Genomic DNA, 23,625 nt, shown 5'->3' on the forward strand with positions numbered 1-23,625 from the left:
ATGACCTGGGTGGGGAGGAGTGTAGTGATGACCTGGGTGGGGAGGAGTGTAGTGATGACCTGGGTGGGGAGGAGCGTAGTGATGACCTGGGTGGGGAGGAGCGTAGTGATGACCTGGGTGGGGAGGAGTGTAGTGATGACCTGGGTGGGGAGGAGTGTAGTGATGACCTGGGTGGGGAGGAGTGTAGTGATGACCTGGGTGGGGAGGAGCTGGGTGGGGAGGGCGTAGTGATGACCGGGGTGGGGAGGAGCGTAGTGATGACCTGGGTGGGGAGGAGTGTAGTGATGACCTGGGTGGGGAGGAGCGTAGTGATGACCTGGGTGGGGAGGAGCGTAGTGATGACCTGGGTGGGGAGGAGCGTAGTGATGACCTGGGTGGGGAGGAGCGTAGTGATGACCTGGGTGGGGAGGAGCGTAGTGATGACCTGGGTGGGGAGGAGCGTAGTGATGACCTGGGTGGGGAGGAGCGTAGTGATGACCTGGGTGGGGAGGAGTGTAGTGATGACCTGGGTGGGGAGGAGCGTAGTGATGACCTGGGTGGGGAGGAGCGTAGTGATGACCTGGGTGGGGAGGAGCGTAGTGATGACCTGGGTGGGGAGGAGCGTAGTGATGACCTAGTGATGTGGGGGGAGGAGCGTAGTGATGACCTGGGTGGGGAGGAGCGTAGTGATGGTGGGAAGGAGCGTAGTGATGACCTGGGTGGGGAGGAGCGTAGTGATGACCTGGGTGGGGAGGAGCGTAGTGATGACCTGGGTGGGGAGGAGTGTAGTGATGACCTGGGTGGGGAGGAGTGTAGTGATGACCTGGGTGGGGAGGAGCGTAGTGATGACCTGGGTGGGGAGGAGTGTAGTGATGACCTGGGTGGGGAGGAGTGTAGTGATGACCTGGGTGGGGAGGAGCGTAGTGATGACCTGGGTGGGGAGGAGCGTAGTGATGACCTGGGTGGGGAGGAGTGTAGTGATGACCTGGGTGGGGAGGAGTGTAGTGATGACCTGGGTGGGGAGGAGTGTAGTGATGACCTGGGTGGGGAGGAGCGTAGTGATGACCTGGGTGGGGAGGAGTGTAGTGATGACCTGGGTGGGGAGGAGCGTAGTGATGACCTGGGTGGGGAGGAGCGTAGTGATGACCTGGGTGGGGAGGAGCGTAGTGATGACCTGGGTGGGGAGGAGCGTAGTGATGACCTGGGTGGGGAGGAGTGTAGTGATGACCTGGGTGGGGAGGAGCGTAGTGATGACCTGGGTGGGGAGGAGTGTAGTGATGACCTGGGTGGGGAGGAGCGTAGTGATGACCTGGGTGGGGAGGAGTGGGGAGGAGCGTAGTGATGACCTGGGTGGGGAGGAGCGTAGTGATGACCTGGGTGGGGAGGAGCGTAGTGATGACCTGGGTGGGGAGGAGCGTAGTGATGACCTGGGTGGGGAGGAGTGTAGTGATGACCTGGGTGGGGAGGAGCGTAGTGATGACCTGGGTGGGGAGGAGGTAGTGATGACCTGGGTGTAGTGATGACCTGGGTGGGGAGGGGTAGATGACCTGGGTGGGGAGGAGCGTAGTGATGACCTGGGTGGGGAGGAGCGTAGTGATGACCTGGGTGGGGAGGAGCGTAGTGATGACCTGGGTGGGGAGGAGCGTAGTGATGACCTGGGTGGGGAGGAGTGTAGTGATGACCTGGGTGGGGAGGAGCGTAGTGATGACCTGGGTGGGGAGGAGCGTAGTGATGACCTGGGTGGGGAGGAGCGTAGTGATGACCTGGGTGGGGAGGAGCGTAGTGATGACCTGGGTGGGGAGGAGCGTAGTGATGACCTGGGTGGGGAGGAGCGTAGTGATGACCTGGGTGGGGAGGAGCGTAGTGATGACCTGGGTGGGAAGGAGCGTAGTGATGACCTGGGTGGGGAGGAGTGTATTGATGACCTGGGTGGGGAGGAGCGTAGTGATGACCTGGGTGGGGAGGAGTGTAGTGATGACCTGGGTGGGGAGGAGTGTAGTGATGACCTGGGTGGGGAGGAGCGTAGTGATGACCTGGGTGGGGAGGAGTGTAGTGATGACCTGGGTGGGGAGGAGTGTAGTGATGACCTGGGTGGGGAGGAGCGTAGTGATGACCTGGGTGGGGAGGAGCGTAGTGATGACCTGGGTGGGGAGGAGTGTAGTGATGACCTGGGTGGGGAGGAGTGTAGTGATGACCTGGGTGGGGAGGAGTGTAGTGATGACCTGGGTGGGGAGGAGCGTAGTGATGACCTGGGTGGGGAGGAGTGTAGTGATGACCTGGGTGGGGAGGAGCGTAGTGATGACCTGGGTGGGGAGGAGTGTAGTGATGACCTGGGTGGGGAGGAGCGTAGTGATGACCTGGGTGGGGAGGAGCGTAGTGATGACCTGGGTGGGGAGGAGTGTAGTGATGACCTGGGTGGGGAGGAGTGTAGTGATGACCTGGGTGGGGAGGAGTGTAGTGATGACCTGGGTGGGGAGGAGTGTAGTGATGACCTGGGTGGGGAGGAGCGTAGTGATGACCTGGGTGGGGAGGAGTGTAGTGATGACCTGGGTGAGGAGGCGCGTAGTGATGACCTGGGTGGGGAGGAGTGTAGTGATGACCTGGGTGGGGAGGAGTGTAGTGATGACCTGGGTGGGGAGGAGCGTAGTGATGACCTGGGTGGGGAGGAGCGTAGTGATCACCTGGGTGGTTAGGAGCGTTGTGATGACCTGGGTGGGAAGGAGCGTAGTGATGACCTGGGTGGGGAGGAGTGTAGTGATGACCTGGGTGGGGAGGAGCGTAGTGATGACCTGGGTGGGGAGGAGTGTAGTGATGACCTGGGTGGGAAGGAGCGTAGTGATGACCTGGGTGGGAAGGAGCGTAGTGATGACCTGGGTGGGGAGGAGCGTAGTGATGACCTGGGTGGGGAGGAGTGCAGTGATGACCTGGGGGGGGAGGAGCGTAGTGATAACCTGGGTGGGGAGGAGCGTAGTGATGACCTGGGTGGGGAGGAGTGCAGTGATGACCTGGGTGGGGAGGAGCGTAGTGATAACCTGGGTGGGGAGGAGCGTAGTGATGACCTGGGTGGGGAGGAGTGCAGTGATGACCTGGGTGGGGAGGAGTGTAGTGATGACCTGGGTGGGGAGGAGTGCAGTGATGACCTGGGTGGGGAGGAGTGTAGTGATGACCTGGGTGGGGAGGAGCGTAGTGATGACCTCTAATCCTCCCTACTTTTCCTTTTCCTGTCTCCCTCTTCTCTTTTTTTCTTCTTGTGATCTTCCCCATCACTCCCATTTTCTCTTTTCCCAATTTCCCCCCTCCTCTTCCCCCTTTCTCTTCACCTTCCCCATCCACCCTCCCCACCACGTAACTGGTTTACGTTTCAACAACGTCAGTAGTGTTCAATCTTCTATTTATATATCAGTGTTTGCAAGAGTTATACCTGCACATACGAACAAGCACGTCTGTGTTTGTGGCTGTGTAAGAGACAGTGTGTTTAACTAAGCAATCAACTAGTTGCGTTAGCCTCTTTCACCCTCAACCTCTTCCAGTATACATATATTGAGGTTTTGTGTGAGAGGGACTTGAACTTCCAACATATTTGCGTGAGTGTTAGGAGCGAATGGAGGCAAATGGTTTTTAGGACTTGACGTGCTGTTGGAGTGTGAGCAAGGTAATATTTATAAAGGGATTCAGGGAAACGGGGAGGCCAGACTTGAGTCCTGGAGATGGGAAGTACAGTGGCGGCACTCTGAAGGAGGGGAGTTAATGTTGCAGTTTTATAAATGTAGTGTAAGTGCACCTCTGGCAAGACAGTGATGAAGTGAATGATGGTGAAAGCTTTTCCTTTTCTGGCCGTCCTACCTTGGTGGGGAGACAGCCGATGTGTTAATAAATAAATCTCTCTCTCTCTCTCTCTCTGTATATATATATATATATATATATATATATATATATATATATATATATATATATATATATATAATGTATATGTGTGAAGGAGAGAGAATGTCAAATTAGTGTTTGTGGGTGGGTGGGCGTGGTTGCAGCTGCTACTCAGTTGTTGACCACCCACACCGCCCACACTCATGTCACCACAACCATCTCCATATGCAACTCTCACCTCCCTCACACACTCTCACCTTCACTCATCATTACTCATATTCTTGTTAAATTTTGATGGCTCCTCCTCCCTTCCTTGTGTTTTTTGTCATCGTAACTTTGTGTTAATGTTAGTTAATGACTGTAGCAGTGAAGACTGTTAAGAAGTAAGGTCTGGGTTAAGACTGTTGTAACCTGGATGCAGTTTTAGCAGTGAGTTACGAAGAAGACAGTGATGATGATGTGTAACAACACCAGACCAAGTACTATCAGGGAGTTGTAACATCACTGTTACTTCCTTATTCTGCTCGTGATGATGGTGGTAGTTGTAGTGGTGGTGGCGATGGTTGGTGGTAGTAGTGCTGGTAGTGCTGGTGGCGGTAGTTAGTAGTAATAGTGGTGGTGGTGGTTAGTAGTAGTAATATTGGTAGTAGTAGTAGTATTAATAGAAGCAGTAGTAGTATTAATAAAGGTAGTGGTTGTAGTAATAGTATTAATAGAGGTGTTAGTTGTGGTACTAGTACTGGTGGTAGTAACAGTGGTGCTGGTGGCTTGTATTGAACATGTATCACCCAGCTCAACCATGGCAGTTATATTGACTGACTAATTTACCTGTTGAAGGTGACACTGACTGCTGTTACAAACCAGTGACTGTCATATTCTTGAATACTGTTACACACCAGTGACTGTCATATTCTTGAACACTGTTACACACCAGTGACTGAGCACTGTTACACGCCCGTGACTGTGTCACATTCTTGAACACTGTTACACACAGTGACTGTATCACTTCCTATACTAATTGTTGCTGATACAAAGTTAGCAAACAAAGTGTTTCACGTGTTGTTGCAGCAGACTTAATGTTCACTGATGGTTAGCCTCAAGTTAGAAAGTTAGAAGCATCACTGAGGAATGATCAGAGAACTGAATAAAGTTAGAAGTTAGCTGAGATTATGACCAGACCTTATTGAAGCCTTCCATGTATTGAACTTGCCCACCCTCAAGCACTATTATATCAGTAATAATAGTAACAGTACAGACAGTAATATTATTATTATTATTATTATTATTATTATTATTATTATTGTCTGTACTTTAAAAGTACACACACTGAAAAATCGTCTTTAATTATGCAGAGTATAGAGTTTACTTAAGTGGAGCGCCCTTATCCAGGGATACTCCACTTAGGGATACTGGTGAGCATCCCTCTAGGTGCTGGTGGAAGCCTGGGATACTCCTGAGGATACCAAACAGGTTGCTAGAAAGGTGAAGGTGAACCTGTCACCTCGGTCACCTATGATGTGGTAGCTTTCTTGCTGTGGGTTGGTGTTGTGTGGGTGTAGTGTTAGTAGATGTGGGTGTAATAGCGTGGATCTTGTGGGAGTTGCGGTGGGTTGGGGTGTAAGGGAAGAGGACGGAGGGTGAGGGTGAGAAATGGAGAGGAAGAGAGAGGGAGAGTGGGATGGGTAGGAAAGGGAGAGCAAACAAACGTGGCGCGGTAATGTTTGTTGGTGAGTGAGGGAGGACGGGGGATAAGGGAGAGAGGGAGTGGAGAGAGGGAGGTGGCTGGATGAGGAGGGTATGCATTCCTCCCCCACTTCCCTCTCCCCCCTCCCCCACATGTTCTGTAGTGGTCATTACTCACTCATCCACATGCCCTTACTTCCTCAAGTCATATAATTTGTACAAGTGAGAGATGCCTTACTACCGCCTCTATCATCCTGTCTGTATTTCCTCCTTTTCTCCCTCTCCTCTCTCCACCTCTCCTCCCTCTCACAGGAACACGTGCTCCCCACACGTCCCTCTCCCACCACCTGTCTCACACCTGCCGCTTTTTGTGTACAAAATAATTACTGTTTTGTATCCACGTTGCACCAGGTGGCTGCTAAGGGTGTAGAGCAGTGTCACAGGGACACGTAGTCACTGTGTCCTGTGTTATTTGAATGTCCTTAAAGTAACTGTATCAGAATAGCTGGAGGTGATAACAAGTGGCGTGCCGCTAGGGTCAGTTCTGGGACCTGTTTACTTCTTCAGATGCGAAAATAATGTCAGTTCTCTTGTATGTGATCACAATTTGTCGATACCAAACATAGTTTTGTTCCTTTAACCTGGTTTGACGACCCATCACAGGATAGCTATAGGTTAGATAATGGATGTACTGGGTATAGGAAAATAATGGGTTGGCTGTAGAGTTGTAGATGAATGGAGCAATCTGCCAAGTAGGGTCAATGAATCCAAAGCCTTGGTAACTTGACAAGTTATATTAATAACAATAATAAGAAGAATGGGGATTTTGTTATTCTTTACGTCTGTTCTTTTATCTACTTACACATCTGTGTACAATACTTAATAGCTTAAATTAGGTCTACCTGGAGGGTATTGCGGGGATCAACGCCCCCGCGGCCCGGTCCACGACCAGGCCTCCCGGTGGATCAGGGCCTGATCAACCAGGCTGTCACTGCGTGTTGTTACGTGTAAAGTAAACTGTGTTAAAAATGAAAGTGTACATTATTGCACGAACACCACTGATGTGAGAGCAGTTAGCCTGGCTGTACATTTCTTAGTCCCAGTAAGAGCACTTGATAAGAAACACTATGCCTATGGTAGATGCATTTACTGCTTGTTCATTATAATGGAACCTTCATTTCACATGCAATGAAACAGATGTTTGATAATCATTCTTCTCTCACCAGACTCCCCCCCCCCCCTCACCACTAGTATGTATTTGTGAAGATTTGGAAAGAACATTTCTTCGGCGGCATTTGTGTTGTTGTTGATATTGTCTTGCAGTTTCCGTGAAGTTACTTCTGAGAATTTTAGGGTTTCATGCATAGAATACGAACCCTTCACCTTATTACCTATCTGATAGTTGAAGCATTAACACTATGATGGTAGTGTCTAGTGTGATAGTTGAAGCATTAACACTATGATGGTAGTGTCTAGTGTGATAGTTGAAGCATTAACACTATGATGGTAGTGTCTAGTGTGATAGTTGAAGCATCAACACTATGATGATAGTGTCTAGTGTGATAGTTGAAGCATTAACACTATGATGGTAGTGTCTAGTGTGATAGTTGAAGCATTAACACTATGATGATAGTGTCTAGTGTGATAGTTGAAGCATCAACACTATGATGGTAGTGTCTAGTGTGATAGTTGAAGCATCAACACTATGATGGTAGTGTCTAGTGTGATAGTTGAAGCATCAACACTATGATGGTAGTGTCTAGTGTGATAGTTGAAGCATCAACACTATGATGGTAGTGTCTAGTGTGATAGTTGAAGCATCAACACTATGATGGTAGTGTCTAGTGTGATAGTTGAAGCATTAACACTATGATGGTAGTGTCTAGTGTCATAGTTGAAGCATCAACACTATGATGGTAGTGTCTAGTGTGATAGTTGAAGCATCAACACTATGATGATAGTGTCTAGTGTGATAGTTGAAGCATCAACACTATGATGATAGTGTCTAGTGTGATAGTTGAAGCATTAGCACTATGATGGTAGTGTCTAGTGTGATAGTTGAAGCATCAACACTATGATGGTAGTGTTTCGTCTTCTTAAGGTTTCCAGTGGTAGTAGTATATACCAAATACTCCAGGATCCTATTACAGCAGTCTACCCTCTCTGTATGTCTAGAAGTAAAGTACTTCCTTGTGTGTGTGTGTGTGTGTGTGTGTGTGTGAGGGAGAGAGAGAGAGAGAGAGAGAGGCTGGGAGATCAGCATGGATGCTAACGTCTTCTCCGCAGTACAAACATTTACGTAAAGAGTTCATTGGCTTGTGTAGGTCTGTTGTGTACCTGACTCAGGTATTGTATCGCCGGGGTAAGGCAGGCACGGAGACTCGGTGAAAATGCTTGAGTGGAAATGAATGACCAAATGAGAGTGATAGTGTTATTAGGAATATACATGGAGAAGTAGGTACTTGTGTGAGCCAGTAAGTTAGTGTATATCCCTGGCTGTCTATCTTAAACACACACACACACACACACACACACGATCACGTTCGTGTGTGTGCGCAAGTAATCGAGGAATTATATTCAGTGTCAAAATAATATTGGTTATGTTACACTATTTGTCACTGGAGTATTGAAAGAATTAGCAACGTTTACATATGCAAAGCTCTTACAATTGCTGGGATTGGATAGAGATGTGGCATAATGGTGTAGAAGTGTCGTGGTTTAGTAGTGGTGGTGGTGATAGTGGCGTTAGTGGTGCAGTAGTGTGGTGTTGGTGTTAAGGGTGCGGAGTGTAGTAGTGGTGGTGGTTAGTGGTATATTAGTTGTGGTGTGGGTAGTGGTGGTGTGGTGATGGAAGAGTGTAAACAGTAGTAGTAGGTAGCAGCAGTAGTGACCTTGACTAACCGAGGTAGGAAAGACTTCAGGATTCTTCCAGCTGTGTTAAAACATCTTAATTAACACCTACTGCCTCTCACTCACGTCTCTCATCCCCTACTGCCTCTCACGTCTCTCATCCCCTACTGCCTCTCACATCTCTCATCCCCTACTGCCTCTCACGTCTCTCATCCCCTACTGCCTCTCACATCTCTCATCTCCTACTGCCTCTCACATCTCTCATCCCCTACTGCCTCTCACGTCTCTCATCCCTTACTGCCTCTCACATCTCTCATCTCCTACTGCCTCTCACGTCTCTCATCCCCTACTGCCTCTCACATCTCTCATCCCCTACTGCCTCTCACGTCTCTCATCCCCTACTGCCTCTCACATCTCTCATCTCCTACTGCCTCTCACATCTCTCATCCCCTACTGCCTCTCACGTCTCTCATCCCTTACTGCCTCTCACATCTCTCATCTCCTACTGCCTCTCACGTCTCTCATCCCCTACTGCCTCTCACATCTCTCATCCCCTACTGCCTCTCACGTCTCTCATCCCCTACTGCCTCTCACATCTTTCATCTCCTACTGCCTCTCACATCTCTCATCCCCTACTGCCTCTCACATCTCTCATCCCCTACTGCCTCTCACATCTCTCATCTCCTACTGCCTCTCACATCTCTCATCCCCTACTGCCTCTCACGTCTCTCATCCCTTACTGCCTCTCACATCTCTCATCTCCTACTGCCTCTCACGTCTCTCATCTCCTACTGCCTCTCACGTCTCTCATCCCCTACTGCCTCTCACATCTCTCATCCCCTACTGCCTCTCACATCTCTCATCCCCTTCTGCCTCTCACGTCTCTCATCCCTTACTGCCTCTCACATCTCTCATCTCCTACTGCCTCTCACGTCTGTCATCTACTGCCTCTCACGTCTCTCATCTCCTACTGCCTCTCACGTCTGTCATCTACTGCCTCTCACGTCTCTCATCCCTTACTGCCTCTCACATCTCTCATCCCTTACTGCCTCTCACGTCTCTCATCCCCTACTGCCTCTCACGTCTCTCATCCCTTACTGCCTCTCACATCTTTCTTCTCCTACTGCCTCTCACGTCTCTCATCCCCTACTGCCTCTCACATCTCTCATCTCCTACTGCCTCTCACATCTCTCATCCCCTACTGCCTCTCACGTCTCTCATCCCCTACTGCCTCTCACATCTCTCATCTCCTACTGCCTCTCACATCTCTCATCCCCTACTGCCTCTCACGTCTCTCATCCCCTACTGCCTCTCACGTCTCTCATCCCCTACTGCCTCTCACGTCTCTCATCCCCTACTGCCTCTCACATCTCTCATCCCCTACTGCCTCTCACATCTCTCATCCCCTACTGCCTCTCACATCTCTCATCCCCTACTGCCTCTCACGTCTCTCATCCCCTACTGCCTCTCACATCTCTCATCCCCTACTGCCTCTCACATCTCTCATCCCTTACTGCCTCTCACGTCTCTCATCCCTTACTGTCTCTCACATCTCTCATCCCCTACTGCCTCTCACGTCTCTCATCCCTTACTGTCTCTCACATCTCTCATCCCCTACTGCCTCTCACGTCTCTCATCCCCTCACATGTCTACTCACATCTCTCATCCCCTACTGCCTCTCACGTCTCTCATCCCCTACTGCCTCTCACATCTCTCATCACATCCCCTACTGCCTCTCATCCCCTACTCTCTCATCCCCTACTGTCTCTCACATCTCTCATCCCCTACTGCCTCTCATCTCTCATCCCCTACTGCCTCTCACATCTCTCATCCCCTACTGCCTCTCACATCTCTCATCCCCTACTGCCTCTCACATCTCTCATCCCCTACTGCCTCTCACGTCTCTCATCCCCTACTGCCTCTCACGTCTCTCATCCCCTACTGCCTCTCACATCTCTCATCCCCTACTGCCTCTCACGTCTCTCATCCCTTACTGTCTCTCACATCTCTCATCCCCTACTGCCTCTCACGTCTCTCATCCCCTACTGCCTCTCACATCTCTCATCCCCTACTGCCTCTCACGTCTCTCATCCCCTACTGCCTCTCACATCTCTCATCCCCTACTGCCTCTCACGTCTCTCATCCCTTACTGTCTCTCACATCTCTCATCCCCTACTGCCTCTCACGTCTCTCATTCCCTACTGCCTCTCACGTCTCTCATCCCTTACTGTCTCTCACATCTCTCATCCCCTACTGCCTCTCACATCTCTCATCCCCTACTGCCTCTCACGTCTCTCATTCCCTACTGCCTCATACATCTCTCATCCCCTACTGCTTCTCACGTCTCTCATCCCCTACTGCTTCTCACGTCTCTCATCTACTACTGGCTCTCACATCTCTCATCCCCTACTGCCTCTCACGTCTCTCATCCCTTACTGTCTCTCACATCTCTCATCCCCTACTGCCTCTCACGTCTCTCATCCCCTACTGCCTCTCACATCTCTCATCTCCTACTGCCTCTCACATCTCTCATCCCCTACTGCCTCTCACATCTCTCATCCCCTACTGCCTCTCACGTCTCTCATCCCTTACTGCCTCTCACATCTCTCATCCCTTACTGTCTCTCACATCTCTCATCCCCTACTGCCTCTCACGTCTCTCATTCCCTACTGCCTCATACATCTCTCATCCCCTACTGCCTCTCACATCTCTCATCCCCTACTGCCTCTCACGTCTCTCATTCCCTACTGCCTCATACATCTCTCATCCCCTACTGCCTCTCACGTCTCTCATCCCTTACTGTCTCTCACATCTCTCATCCCCTACTGCCTCTCACGTCTCTCATCCCCTACTGCTTCTCACGTCTCTCATTCCCTACTGCCTCATACATCTCTCATCCCCTACTGCTTCTCACGTCTCTCATCCCCTACTGCTTCTCACGTCTCTCATTCCCTACTGCCTCATACATCTCTCATCCCCTACTGCTTCTCACGTCTCTCATTCCCTACTGCCTCATACATCTCTCATCCCCTACTGCTTCTCACGTCTCTCATTCCCTACTGCCTCTCACGTCTCTCATCCCCTACTGCCTCTCACATCTCTCATCCCCTACTGCCTCTCACGTCTCTCATCCCCTACTGCCTCTCACATCTCTCATCCCCTACTGCCTCTCACGTCTCTCATCCCCTACTGCCTCTCACGTCTCTCATCCCTTACTGTCTCTCACATCTCTCATCCCCTACTGCCTCTCACGTCTCTCATTCCTTACTGTCTCTCACATCTCTCATCCCCTACTGCCTCTCACGTCTCTCATCCCTTACTGTCTCTCACATCTCTCATCCCCTACTGCCTCTCACGTCTCTCATTCCCTACTGCCTCATACATCTCTCATCCCCTACTGCCTCTCACATCTCTCATCCCCTACTGCCTCTCACGTCTCTCATTCCCTACTGCCTCATACATCTCTCATACCCTACTGTCTTTCTCGCACCTCTGTATACCTACTGTCTCTCATTGTTATTCATATTAGTTATCCTACCGACACAGTCTTACTCTCACATTCACTGTTTCACTCACATTCACTGTCACACTCCCATATTCACTTCCTGGCTCTCCCCCTCCCTCAGCACTCTCTCTCAGGTCATTTTCACACAACACTCACTTTCAGGTCACGAGGTCAGGTGAGGCTCTCTCCTGGTGGTATTTACCATGTTAATTCCCTGTTATGCTTGACCTCTCCCGCTGCTGAGAGGATTATGTAAGCTTAAAGTTGATCTCTCTATGGAGACAATGCCTGTGTGTGTGTGTGTGTACTCACCTAGTTGAGGTTGCAGGGGTCGAGTCCAAGCTCCTGGCCCCGTCTCGTCACTGGTCGCTACTAGGTCACTCTCCCTGAACCGTGAGCTTTATCATACCTCTGCTTAAAGCTATGTATGGATCCTGCCTCCACTACATCGCTTCCCAAACTGTTCCACTTACTGACTACTCTGTGGCTGAAGAAATACTTCCTAACATCCCTGTGATTCATCTCTGTCTTCAACTTCCAACTGTGTCCCCTTGTTACTGTGTCCAGTCTCTGGAACATCTTGTCTTTGTCCACCTTGTAAATTCCTCTCAGTATTTTGTATGTCGTTATCATGTCCTCCCTATCTCTCCTGTCCTCCACTGTCGTCAGGTCGATTTCCCTTAACCTCTCCTCGTAGGACATACCCTTTAGCTCTGGGACTAGTCTTGTTGCAGACCTTTGTACCTTCTCTAGTTTCTTTACGTGCTTGGCTAGGTGTGGGTTCCAAACTGGTGCCGCATGTGTGTGTGTGTGTGTGTGTGTGTCTTCAGCTGCTTGTCTTACTGGTTGCTGCCGTCATGTGCCGTGTCATACATATTCTTAACACTGTGTATCGAGTTTTCCTTTACCACTTCTTCATCTGGCTAGTTCCAGTCACCACCCTGAGACTGAAAGAGTATTTCCTACATCTTTGTAGCTCGTTTGTGTCTTCACCCTCCATTTATGATGACCCCGTGATCCTGAACCTCGCATCTCACAGAAATAACCTGCACACGGGAGAAAGACACTTTATGACGTTTCGGTCCGACATTGGCCATTAACTAGTCACAGTGTGACTAGTTAAGGACCCAAGTCGGACCGAAACGTCGTCATTAGTTTCTGTCTCCTATGTTCAAGTTATCTGTATATTGTTCCAGTCACGGTATTGTGCCTCTGTGTTCTTTTGTCCTTATCTAGTCTGTGAAATCTTCGTGAATTCTCTTAGTCTCGCCTCGTGACTCACAATGCTAGACAACTATAATATAATACACTTGTTATACAACTATAATATAATACACTTGTTATACAACTATAATATAATACACTTGTTATACAACTATAATATAATACACTTGTTATACAACTATAATATAATACACTTGTTATACAACTAAGTTAAGACTTAGTCTGGGACCGAATTCGTCTTTAAACACTTGATTCCACATATGGCCCAGGAAGAACTTAAGCCCCTTGAAGACCACTTGTTGTTTCAGTGCAACTCTAAAAGCTTCTTTTTTGGTGAGGTCTGGTCAAGGACCGTGCCGCGGGGGCGTTGACCCCTGGAACATACTCCAGGTTGTTCTCAGCTGGCATTGACCACAGTGTTGTCAGTCCTCAGCTGGCAGTGACTACAGTGTTGTCAGTCCTCAGCTGGCAGTGACGACAGTGTTGTCAGGTTAATGTTATTTATAACATGGCTGGTAGATTTTACCTATTTTTTCAAGTTAAACAATAGTTTTAAAAGACTCCTAATGTTTGTGTTGTGATCCTGGCAGTATAGAGTCCTGGCAGTGTAAACGCCACACTGCCAGGCCTTTGCACCGCCAAGCCTCTATAATGCCAGTTGTCTACACTGTACAGGACTAGCAGTGTAAACACCTGGCAGTGTAGAGTTCTGGCTGCAGCTCAGGTCACTAGTGATGTTATTAATAACACGCTGATAACCCCGATGATGAATTAGCGTCCTGCTCTTTGTGTGATGAATAAGACACACGTGCAACACTTGGCTGTTTTTGTTGCCTATATTTGATTGAAGAAGCCTGCACGGCAGGTCTCTTCAGTCAGATACAGGTGAATATAACGCTGGAGACAGTAGAAGTAGTAGTATTGAGGTGATCAGTCCCTCAGCCTTGATAGGTGGTGGTTAGTCCCTCAAGTCTGTGTGTTATTAATCAGCGGCCGTCCCTTAGCACCAGTGATCTGCTGTTTAGTACCAACGACTGTATCATAACACCTCGCAACACTGGCACCACCGACTGTGTCATCACCTCACAACACTAGCACCACCGGCTGCATCACAACCACTCGCAACACTAGCACCACCGGCTGCATCACAACACTAGCACCACCGGCTGCATCACAACACCTCACAACACTAGCACCACCGGCTGCATCACAACACCTCACAACACTAGCACCACCGGCTGCATCAACACCTCGCAACACTAGCACCACCGGCTGCATCACAACACCTCGCAACACTAGCAACACCGACTGTGTCAACACCTCGCAACACTAGCACCACCGGCTGCATCACAACACTACCACCACCGGCTGCATCACAACACCTCGCAACACTAGCACCACCGGCTGCATCACAACACCTCACAACACTAGCACCACCGGCTGCATCACAACACCTCGCAACACTAGCACTACCGGCTGCATCGCAACACTAGCACCACCGGCTGCATCACAACACTAGCACCACCGGCTGCATCACAACACTAGCACCACCGGCTGCATCACAACACTAGCACCACCGGCTGCATTACAACACTAGCACCACCGGCTGCATCACAACACTAGCACCACCGGCTGCATCACAACACTAGCACCACCGGCTGCATCGCAACACTAGCACCACCGGCTGCATCACAACACTAGCACCACCGGCTGCATCACAACGCTAGCACCACCGGCTGCATCACAACACTAGCACCACCGGCTGCATCACAACGCTAGCACCACCGGCTGCATCACAACACTAGCACCACCGGCTGCATCACAACACCAGCACCACCGGCTGCATCACAACACCAGCACCACCGGCTGCATCACAACACTAGCACCGCCGGCTGCATCACAACACCTCGCAACACTAGCACCACCGGCTGCATCACAACACTAGCACCACAGGCTGCATCACGACACTAGCACCACCGGCTGCATCACAACACTAGCACCACTGGCTGCATCACAACGCTAGCACCACCGGCTGCATCACAACACTAGCACCACCGGCTGCATCACAACACTAGCACCACCGGCTGCATCACAACACTAGCACCACCGGCTGCATCACAACACTAGTACCACCGGCTGCATCACAACACTAGCACCACAGGCTGTATCACAGCACTAGCACCACCGGCTGCATCACAACACCTCACTACACTAGCACCACCGGCTGCATCACAACACCTCACTACACTAGCACCACCGGCTGCATCACAACATAAGCACCACCGGCTGCATCACAACACCTCACTACACTAGCACCACCGGCTGCATCACAACACAAGCACCACCGGCTGCATCACAACACAAGCACCACCGGCTGCATCACAACACAAGCACCACCGGCTGCATCACAACACAAGCACCACCGGCTGCATCACAACACCTCACTACACTAGCACCACCGGCTGCATCACAACACTAGCACCACCGGCTGCATCACAACACTTCACAACATTAGTACCACCGGCTGCATCACAACACTTCACAACATTAGTACCACCGGCTGCATCACAACACTAGCACCACCGGCTGCATCACAACACCTCACTACACTAGCACCACCGGCTGCATCACAACACTAGCACCACCGGCTGCATCACAACACCTCACTACACTAGCACCACCGGCTGCATCACAACACTTCACAACACTAGTACCACCGGCTGCATCACAACACTAGCACCACCGGCTGCATCACAACACCTCACTACCTGGAGGTTACCTGGAGGTTATTCCGGGGATCAACGCCCCCGCGGCCCGGTCCATGACCAGGCCTCCCGATGGATCAGGGCCTGATCAACTAGGCTGTTACTGCTGGCCGCACGCAGTCCAACGTACGAGCCACAGCCCGGCTGATCCGGCACTGACTTTAGGTATCTGTCCAGCTCTCTCTTGAAGGCAGCCAGGGGTTTATTGGCAATTCCCCTAATGCTTGATGGGAGGCTGTTGAACAGTTTTGGGCCCCGGACACTTATGGTGTTTTCTCTTAGTGTACCAATGGCGCCCCTACTTTTTATTGGGGCATTTTGCATCGCCTGCCCAGTCTTTTACTTTCGTAGGGAGTGATTTCTGTGTGCAGATTTGGGACCATTCCTTCCAAGATTTTCCAAGTGTAGATTATGATATATCTCTCCCTCCTGTGTTCCAAAGAGTACAAGTCAAGTGCTTCCAAGCGTTCCCAGTAGTTAAGGTGCTTGACAGAACTTATACGTGCAGTAAAGGATCTCTGTACACTCTCTAGATCTGGGATTTCACCTGCTTTGAATGGAGATGTTAATGTACAGCAGTATTCCAGCCTAGAGAGAACAAGTGATTTGAAAAGGATCATCATGGGCTTGGCATCTCTCGTTTTGAAAGTTCTCATTATCCATCCTATCATTTTCTTTGCACGTGCGATCGTGGCACTGTTGTGATCCTTGAAAGTGAGATCCTCTGACATTACTACTCCCAGGTCCCTTACATTATTTTTCCGCTCTATTGTATGGCCGGAGTCAGTAGTATACTCTGTTCTAGTTATTATCTCCTCCAGTTTTCCATAACGGAGTAGTTGGAATTTGTCCTCATTGAACATCATATTGTTTACCGTTGCCCACTGGAAAACTTTGTTTATATCTTCTTGGAGGTTAACCGCGTCCTCAGCAGATGACAGCCTCATGCAGATCCTAGTATCATCCGCAAAGGATGATATGGTGCTGTGGTGTATATCTCTGTTTATGTCTGATATTAGGATAAGGAATAAGATGGGGGCGAGTACTGTGCCTTATGGAACAGAGCTCTTCACTATGGCAGCCTCCGATTTAACTCTGTTGACCACTACTCTTTGTGTTCGATTTGTTAGGAAGTTGAAGATCCATCTTCCCACTTTCCCAGTTATTCCTTTAGCACGTATTTTATGGGCTATTACGCCATGATCGCATTTGTCAAATGCTTTTGCAAAGTCTGTGTATATTACATCTGCATTCTGATTTTCTTCCAGTGCATCCAAGGCCATGTCATAGTGATCCAGTAGTTGTGAGAGGCAGGAGCGACCTGCCCTGAACCCATGTTGCCCTGGATTGTGCAGATTTTGGGAATCCAGGTGATTTGCAATCCTGCTTCTTAGCACTCTTTCAAAGATTTTTATGATGTGGGACGTCAGAGCTATTGGTCTATAGTTCTTAGCTAATGCTTTGCTGCCACCTTTATGGAGTGGGGCTATATCCGTTGTTTTAAGTGACTGTGGAATTTCACCCATGTCCAAGCTCCTCCTCCATAGTGTACTTAGGGCACGCGAGAGGGGATTCTCGCAGTTCTTAATGAAAACAGAGTTCCACGAGTCTGGGCCCGGGGCTGAGTGCATAGGCATGTTGTCAATGGCTTTTTCGAAATCTATCGGAGTTAGGGTAATGTCGGAAATCTGGCATACATTTATGGAGTTTTGAGGCTCATTCATGAAGAAATCATTTGGGTCGTCGATCCTCAGACCGATTAGTGGTTCACTAAACACAGAGTCGTACTGGGATTTCAATATTTCACTCATTTCCTTGTTGTCATCTGTGTAAGTCCCATCCTGTCTGAGTAAGGGCCCGATACTAGATGTGGTATTTGCCTTGTTTTTGGCATATGAAAAGAAATATTTTGAATTTCTTTCAATTTCACTAATAGCTTTAAGCTCCTCCTGCCTCTCCTGGTTCCTGTAAGAGTCATTTAGCTTAAGTTCGATAGTTTCCACTTCCCTGGTCAGCGCCTCCTTTCGTGTATCAGATATTCTAGCACTCCTGAGGAGCTCAGTGACTCTTCGTCGTCTTCTGTAGAGGGAGCGTCTTTTTCTCTCCAGTTTACTCCTGCTCTTCTTCTTTCTTAGGGGAATATGCCTAGAACATGCTTCGGCTACCAGGAAGTTGATCCTTTCAAGGCACTGGTTTGGATCCATGTCGTTTAAGACATCTTCCCAACATGTTTCGTTTAGGACATGGTTTACCTGGTCCCAGTTGATGTTCTTGTTGTTGAAATTGTATTTTGTGAAGACACCTTCACAGGTACATGCATTCTGCTGATCAGGACCCCTATGCATGTACATCTGGACTTCGATTAGATTGTGATCGGAATTAGTTGTTTTTGATATTCTTATGTCTCTTATCAGGTCCTCATTATTTGTGAAGATAAGGTCAAGTGTGTTTTCTAGTCTTGTTGGCTCCACTATCTGCTGGCTTAAGGTGTGTTTTTCGCAGAGACTTAGTAGCTTATGTGTGTGTGACCTTTCATCTGCGCTACCTCCGGGGATTGTTTCAGCTATAACATTATTTGCTACATTCTTCCATTTTGTATGCCTTAGGTTGAAATCACTAGCACCGGCTGCATCACAACACTTCACAACGCTAGTACCACCGGCTGCATCACAACACAAGCACCACCGGCTGCATCACAACACAAGCGCCACCGGCTGCATCACAACATAAGCGCCACCGGCTGCATCACAACACCTCACTACACTAGCACCACCGGCTGCATCACAACATAAGCGCCACCGGCTGCATCACAACACCTCCCAACACTTAGGGAAGAAGTAACTTTGATGTTGTATGTAAACAGTTGGGTCTGGGGACATACTGCAGCTGGAGACAGGGAGTTTTGGCGAGGCTTGGGAGCGAGGCTGCCAGCTGGGGCACAGCTGGTGATGAGGTGGGTATTGTAGGGTACTGCTGCGTTCTCTTGTTGAGTCATCATCGTTTAGTGCACGTAAGTTGTGCACCATCAGTCTCTAAAGCAAAAATTAATATAAACTCAGTGTATATACACTAGAACAAACATTAACATAAACTCTCAGTGTATATACACTAGAACAAGCATTAATGCAAACTCTGTGTATATACACTAGAATAAACATCAATACAAACTCTCAGTGTATATACACTAGAGACATATACCTCTCGATATATGGATTTATTCGGGAAATATATAAATGTTTTTACAGGATATATTTGTGAAAAAATATAAGTTGGAATCCAGGAACTCCGACAAGGAAGCAGAGAGTCTCGACCCGACTCTGGTGTTGACCAGGAACTCCGACAAGGAAGCAGAGAGAGAGTCTCGACCCGACTCTGGTGTTGACCAGGAACTCCGACAAGGAAACAGAGAGAGAGTCTCGACCCGACTCTGGTGTTGACCAGGAACTCCGACAAGGAAACAGAGAGAGAGTCTCGACCCGACTCTGGTGTTGACCAGGAACTCCGACAAGGAAACAGAGAGAGAGTCTCGACCCGACTCTGGTGTTGACCAGGAACTCCGACAAGGAAACAGAGAGAGAGTCTCGACCCGACTCTGGTGTTGACCAGGAACTCCGACAAGGAAACAGAGAGAGAGTCTCGACCCGACTCTGGTGTTGACCAGGAACTCCGACAAGGAAACAGAGAGAGAGTCTCGACCCGACTCTGGTGTTGACCAGGAACTCCGACAAGGAAACAGAGAGAGAGTCTCGACCCGACTCTGGTGTTGACCAGGAACTCCGACAAGGAAACAGAGAGAGAGTCTCGACCCGACTCTGGTGTTGACCAGGAACTCCGACAAGGAAACAGAGAGTCTCGACCCGACTCTGGTGTTGACCAGGAACTCCGACAAGGAAACAGAGAGAGAGTCTCGACCCGACTCTTGTGTTGACCAAAAACTCCGACAAGGAAGCAGAGAGAGAGTCTCGACCCGACTCTGGTGTTGACCAGGAACTCCGACAAGGAAGCAGAGAGAGAGTCTCGACCCGACTCTGGTGTTGACCAGGAACTCCGACAAGGAAACAGAGAGAGAATCTCGACCCGACTCTGGTGTTGACCAGGAACTCCGACAACCAACCAGAGAGAGACTCTCGACCCGACTCTGGTGTTGACCAAAAACTCCGACAAGGAAGCAGAGAGAGAGTCTCGACCCGACTCTGGTGTTGACCAGGAACTCCGACAAGGAAACAGAGAGAGAGTCTCGACCCGACTCTGGTGTTGACCAAAAACTCCGACAAGGAAGCAGAGAGAGAGTCTCGACCCGACTCTGGTGTTGACCAGGAACTCCGACAAGGAAACAGAGAGAGTCTCGACCCGACTCTGGTGTTGACCAAAAACTCCGACAAGGAAGCAGAGAGAGTCTCGACCCGACTCTGGTGTTGACCAGGAACTCCGACAAGGAAACAGAGAGAGTCTCGACCCGACTCTGGTGTTGACCAAAAACTCCGACAAGGAAGCAGAGAGAGAGTCTCGACCCGACTCTGGTGTTGACCAAAAACTCCGACAAGGAAGCAGAGAGAGTGTCTCGACCCGACTCTGGTGTTGACCAAAAACTCCGACAAGGAAGCAGAGAGAGAGTCTCGACCCGACTCTGGTGTTGACCAGGAACTCCGACAAGGAAACAGAGAGAGTCTCGACCCGACTCTGGTGTTGACCAAAAACTCCGACAAGGAAGCAGAGAGAGAGTCTCGACCCGACTCTGGTGTTGACCAGGAACTCCGACAAGGAAACAGAGAGAGTCTCGACCCGACTCTGGTGTTGACCAAAAACTCCGACAAGGAAGCAGAGAGAGAGTCTCGACCCGACTCTGGTGTTGACCAGGAACTCCGACAAGGAAACAGAGAGAGTCTCGACCCGACTCTGGTGTTGACCAAAAACTCCGACAAGGAAGCAGAGAGAGAGTCTCGACCCGACTCTGGTGTTGACCAGGAACTCCGACAAGGAAACAGAGAGAGTCTCGACCCGACTCTGGTGTTGACCAAAAACTCCGACAAGGAAGCAGAGAGAGAGTCTCGACCCGACTCTGGTGTTGACCAGGAACTCCGACAAGGAAACAGAGAGAGTCTCGACCCGACTCTGGTGTTGACCAAAAACTCCGACAAGGAAGCAGAGAGAGAGTCTCGACCCGACTCTGGTGTTGACCAGGAACTCCGACAAGGAAACAGAGAGAGTCTCGACCCGACTCTGGTGTTGACCAAAAACTCCGACAAGGAAACAGAGAGAGTCTCGACCCGACTCTGGTGTTGACCAAAAACTCCGACAAGGAAACAGAGAGAGTCTCGACCCGACTCTGGTGTTGACCAAAAACTCCGACAAGGAAACAGAGAGAGTCTCGACCCGACTCTGGTGTTGACCAAAAACTCCGACAAGGAAACAGAGAGAGTCTCGACCCGACTCTGGTGTTGACCAAAAACTCCGACAAGGAAACAGAGAGAGTCTCGACCCGACTCTGGTGTTGACCAAAAACTCCGACAAGGAAACAGAGAGAGTCTCGACCCGACTCTGGTGTTGACCAAAAACTCCGACAAGGAAACAGAGAGAGTCTCGACCCGACTCTGGTGTTGACCAAAAACTCCGACAAGGAAGTAGAGAGAGAGTCTCGACCCGACTCTGGTGTTGACCAGGAACTCCGACAAGGAAACAGAGAGAGTCTCGACCCGACTCTGGTGTTGACCAAAAACTCCGACAAGGAAGCAGAGAGAGAGTCTCGACCCGACTCTGGTGTTGACCAGGAACTCCGACAAGGAAACAGAGAGAGTCTCGACCCGACTCTGGTGTTGACCAAAAACTCCGACAAGGAAACAGAGAGAGTCTCGACCCGACTCTGGTGTTGACCAAAAACTCCGACAAGGAAACAGAGAGAGTCTCGACCCGACTCTGGTGTTGACCAAAAACTCCGACAAGGAAACAGAGAGAGTCTCGACCCGACTCTGGTGTTGACCAAAAACTCCGACAAGGAAACAGAGAGAGTCTCGACCCGACTCTGGTGTTGACCAGGAACTCCGACAAGGAAACAGAGAGAGTCTCGACCCGACTCTGGTGTTGACCAGGAACTCCGACAAGGAAACAGAGGGAGTCTCGACCCGACTCTGGTGTTGACCAGGAACTCCAACAAGGAAACAGAGAGTCTCGACCCGACTCTGGTGTTGACCAAGTGTTATTACAGAGTTGTGTGAATTAGCCTCGTTGATGTTGTAAGCTACGTTTGTCATACATTATGTAAACTTAGTCCAGGATAACCTAACCAAGTCAGTGTGGGGTACTTCCTCAGCGGCTTGTGTTAGAGCCGACTTGTGAGACTGGTTTTTTGAAGACTACAACTGTGCATGGTGATGGCTGGGCCGTGGCCACTGATCAAGTCAGAGACACTGCTGCTGGTGCCCGTGCCATACCCTGCGTGCCCAGGCGGGCACCAGACAATGTGTAAAGGTGCGGGGGAATTGTTGAGCGGCGGCGGGCAGGACAAGAGCTGCGGCAGCTGCGGGCAGGTGGGTAACGGATCGCTCAGTTTGTGTTGTTACACGGTGCGGGACGGACCTCAGCGCGGCGCTGCCTCGCCGCCACTCTCCGACCAGTCCTCAGACAGTGGTCTATGGACGTCCTCGTCGTCGTCGGGAGGTGTGGAGCATCCTTCACACGTCGTCCCCACCCCCGGCAGCAACGACACACGTCGTGCAGCAACACAACTCAACACTGACAAGCTGAGACAACTTGATCTACTCAATAAGAAGAACTTCGCTGATTTTCTTCATCAGTTACACACTGAGGAAGGCGAGGCGCTCACAGACCAGGTGCCAGGACTCAGTAGTGGCACTGCTGACGGTAGTGAGAGTGGCAGCAGGAGGCGGGGTGGAGGAGGGCAGGGTGAGCGAGGTGCGGGGGGAGTGTTGGAAGTGCGGGATGCCTGGCGGGAACTAGCCGGAGTGACCCCCTCACGCAGGCTTCTACACCTCATGCGCCGGCTGCAGGAGAAGGTGGGCCACACCGTCCCCTCGGTCCTGGACCACATCACCTTGGGCAGGTCCCTGCACGCTCCCTCAGGCAGGAGGTCCCCCCTTAAAGACTCTTCCTTCTTCAACAGCCCCGGACAGCAGCTGGCTGTGGCCACGCCCTCGGGAGCGCTGGTGTGCGCTGGCGGCCAGGTGCGCACACTGGTCAACACCAGCCACCTGCGCGGTCTACGCGACGACCTGCTCAACAATAACACGGTGGCTGAGGACCCCCTGGTGTGCCTGGCTAAGTGTGGCACTAGCAGCGCTCAGTGGCACCGCCTGCCACACCCAGACTCAGCAGACATGACGCAACAGAAGGAAAACGTGATAGTGCCACCGCCCGTACGCCCACACCGCAGCAGGAGCAGGAAGAGGGCAGCAAGTGGCAGTAAAGAGCGGCGGGCCAGTGATCAAGTACCTCGGGCCAGGGATAGGAGCCGCCTGAGCCAGGTAGACCATCCCAGGATAGAAAGGACCGCGGGGCGGGACACCAGCCGCCAGCGTGGTCCCCGAGAGCCGAGTCGTGGTCAACGCCATGATACCAACTCACCTAGGGACTCCAGCCCCGTCAAGACCCCCAGGGAGTCCCTGGACCTACCCAGGGGCAGGGATAGGACCAACCGCTCACAGCTGCGGGATCTGCCTCCCCTGGGGAATGACCGTCTTAAGGGAGGCCCTCGGGGCACTTCTCAACCTCCCCCGAGTAACACCCTGCCCAGGGCCTGCC

At 50.6% G+C, this 23,625-nt stretch overlaps 1 protein-coding gene across 17 annotated transcripts in view; it reads left to right on the forward strand.

Annotated features, from left to right (window-relative positions):
• Pkn (serine/threonine-protein kinase N) overlaps positions 1-23,625 on the forward strand; it is a 792,491-nt gene that overhangs the window by 619,479 nt on the left and 149,387 nt on the right. For 3 of the 17 annotated variants that reach the window (XM_053790720.2, XM_053790721.2, XM_053790722.2), the window contains exon 1: positions 22,218-23,625. This exon is cut by the window's right edge and continues 1,523 nt beyond it. The exons of the other annotated variants lie outside the window; for them this stretch is intronic. In XM_053790720.2, coding sequence (XP_053646695.2) covers positions 22,233-23,625 — 1,393 coding nt within the window. In that variant the 5' untranslated portion in view covers positions 22,218-22,232. Of the gene's footprint in view, positions 1-22,217 lie in introns of those variants that run through there. 17 annotated transcript variants of the gene reach the window in all.

The sequence above is a fragment of the Cherax quadricarinatus genome, chromosome 88 (genome assembly GCF_038502225.1).
Source record: "Cherax quadricarinatus isolate ZL_2023a chromosome 88, ASM3850222v1, whole genome shotgun sequence".
Classification (NCBI taxonomy): Eukaryota; Metazoa; Arthropoda; class Malacostraca; order Decapoda; family Parastacidae; genus Cherax; species Cherax quadricarinatus.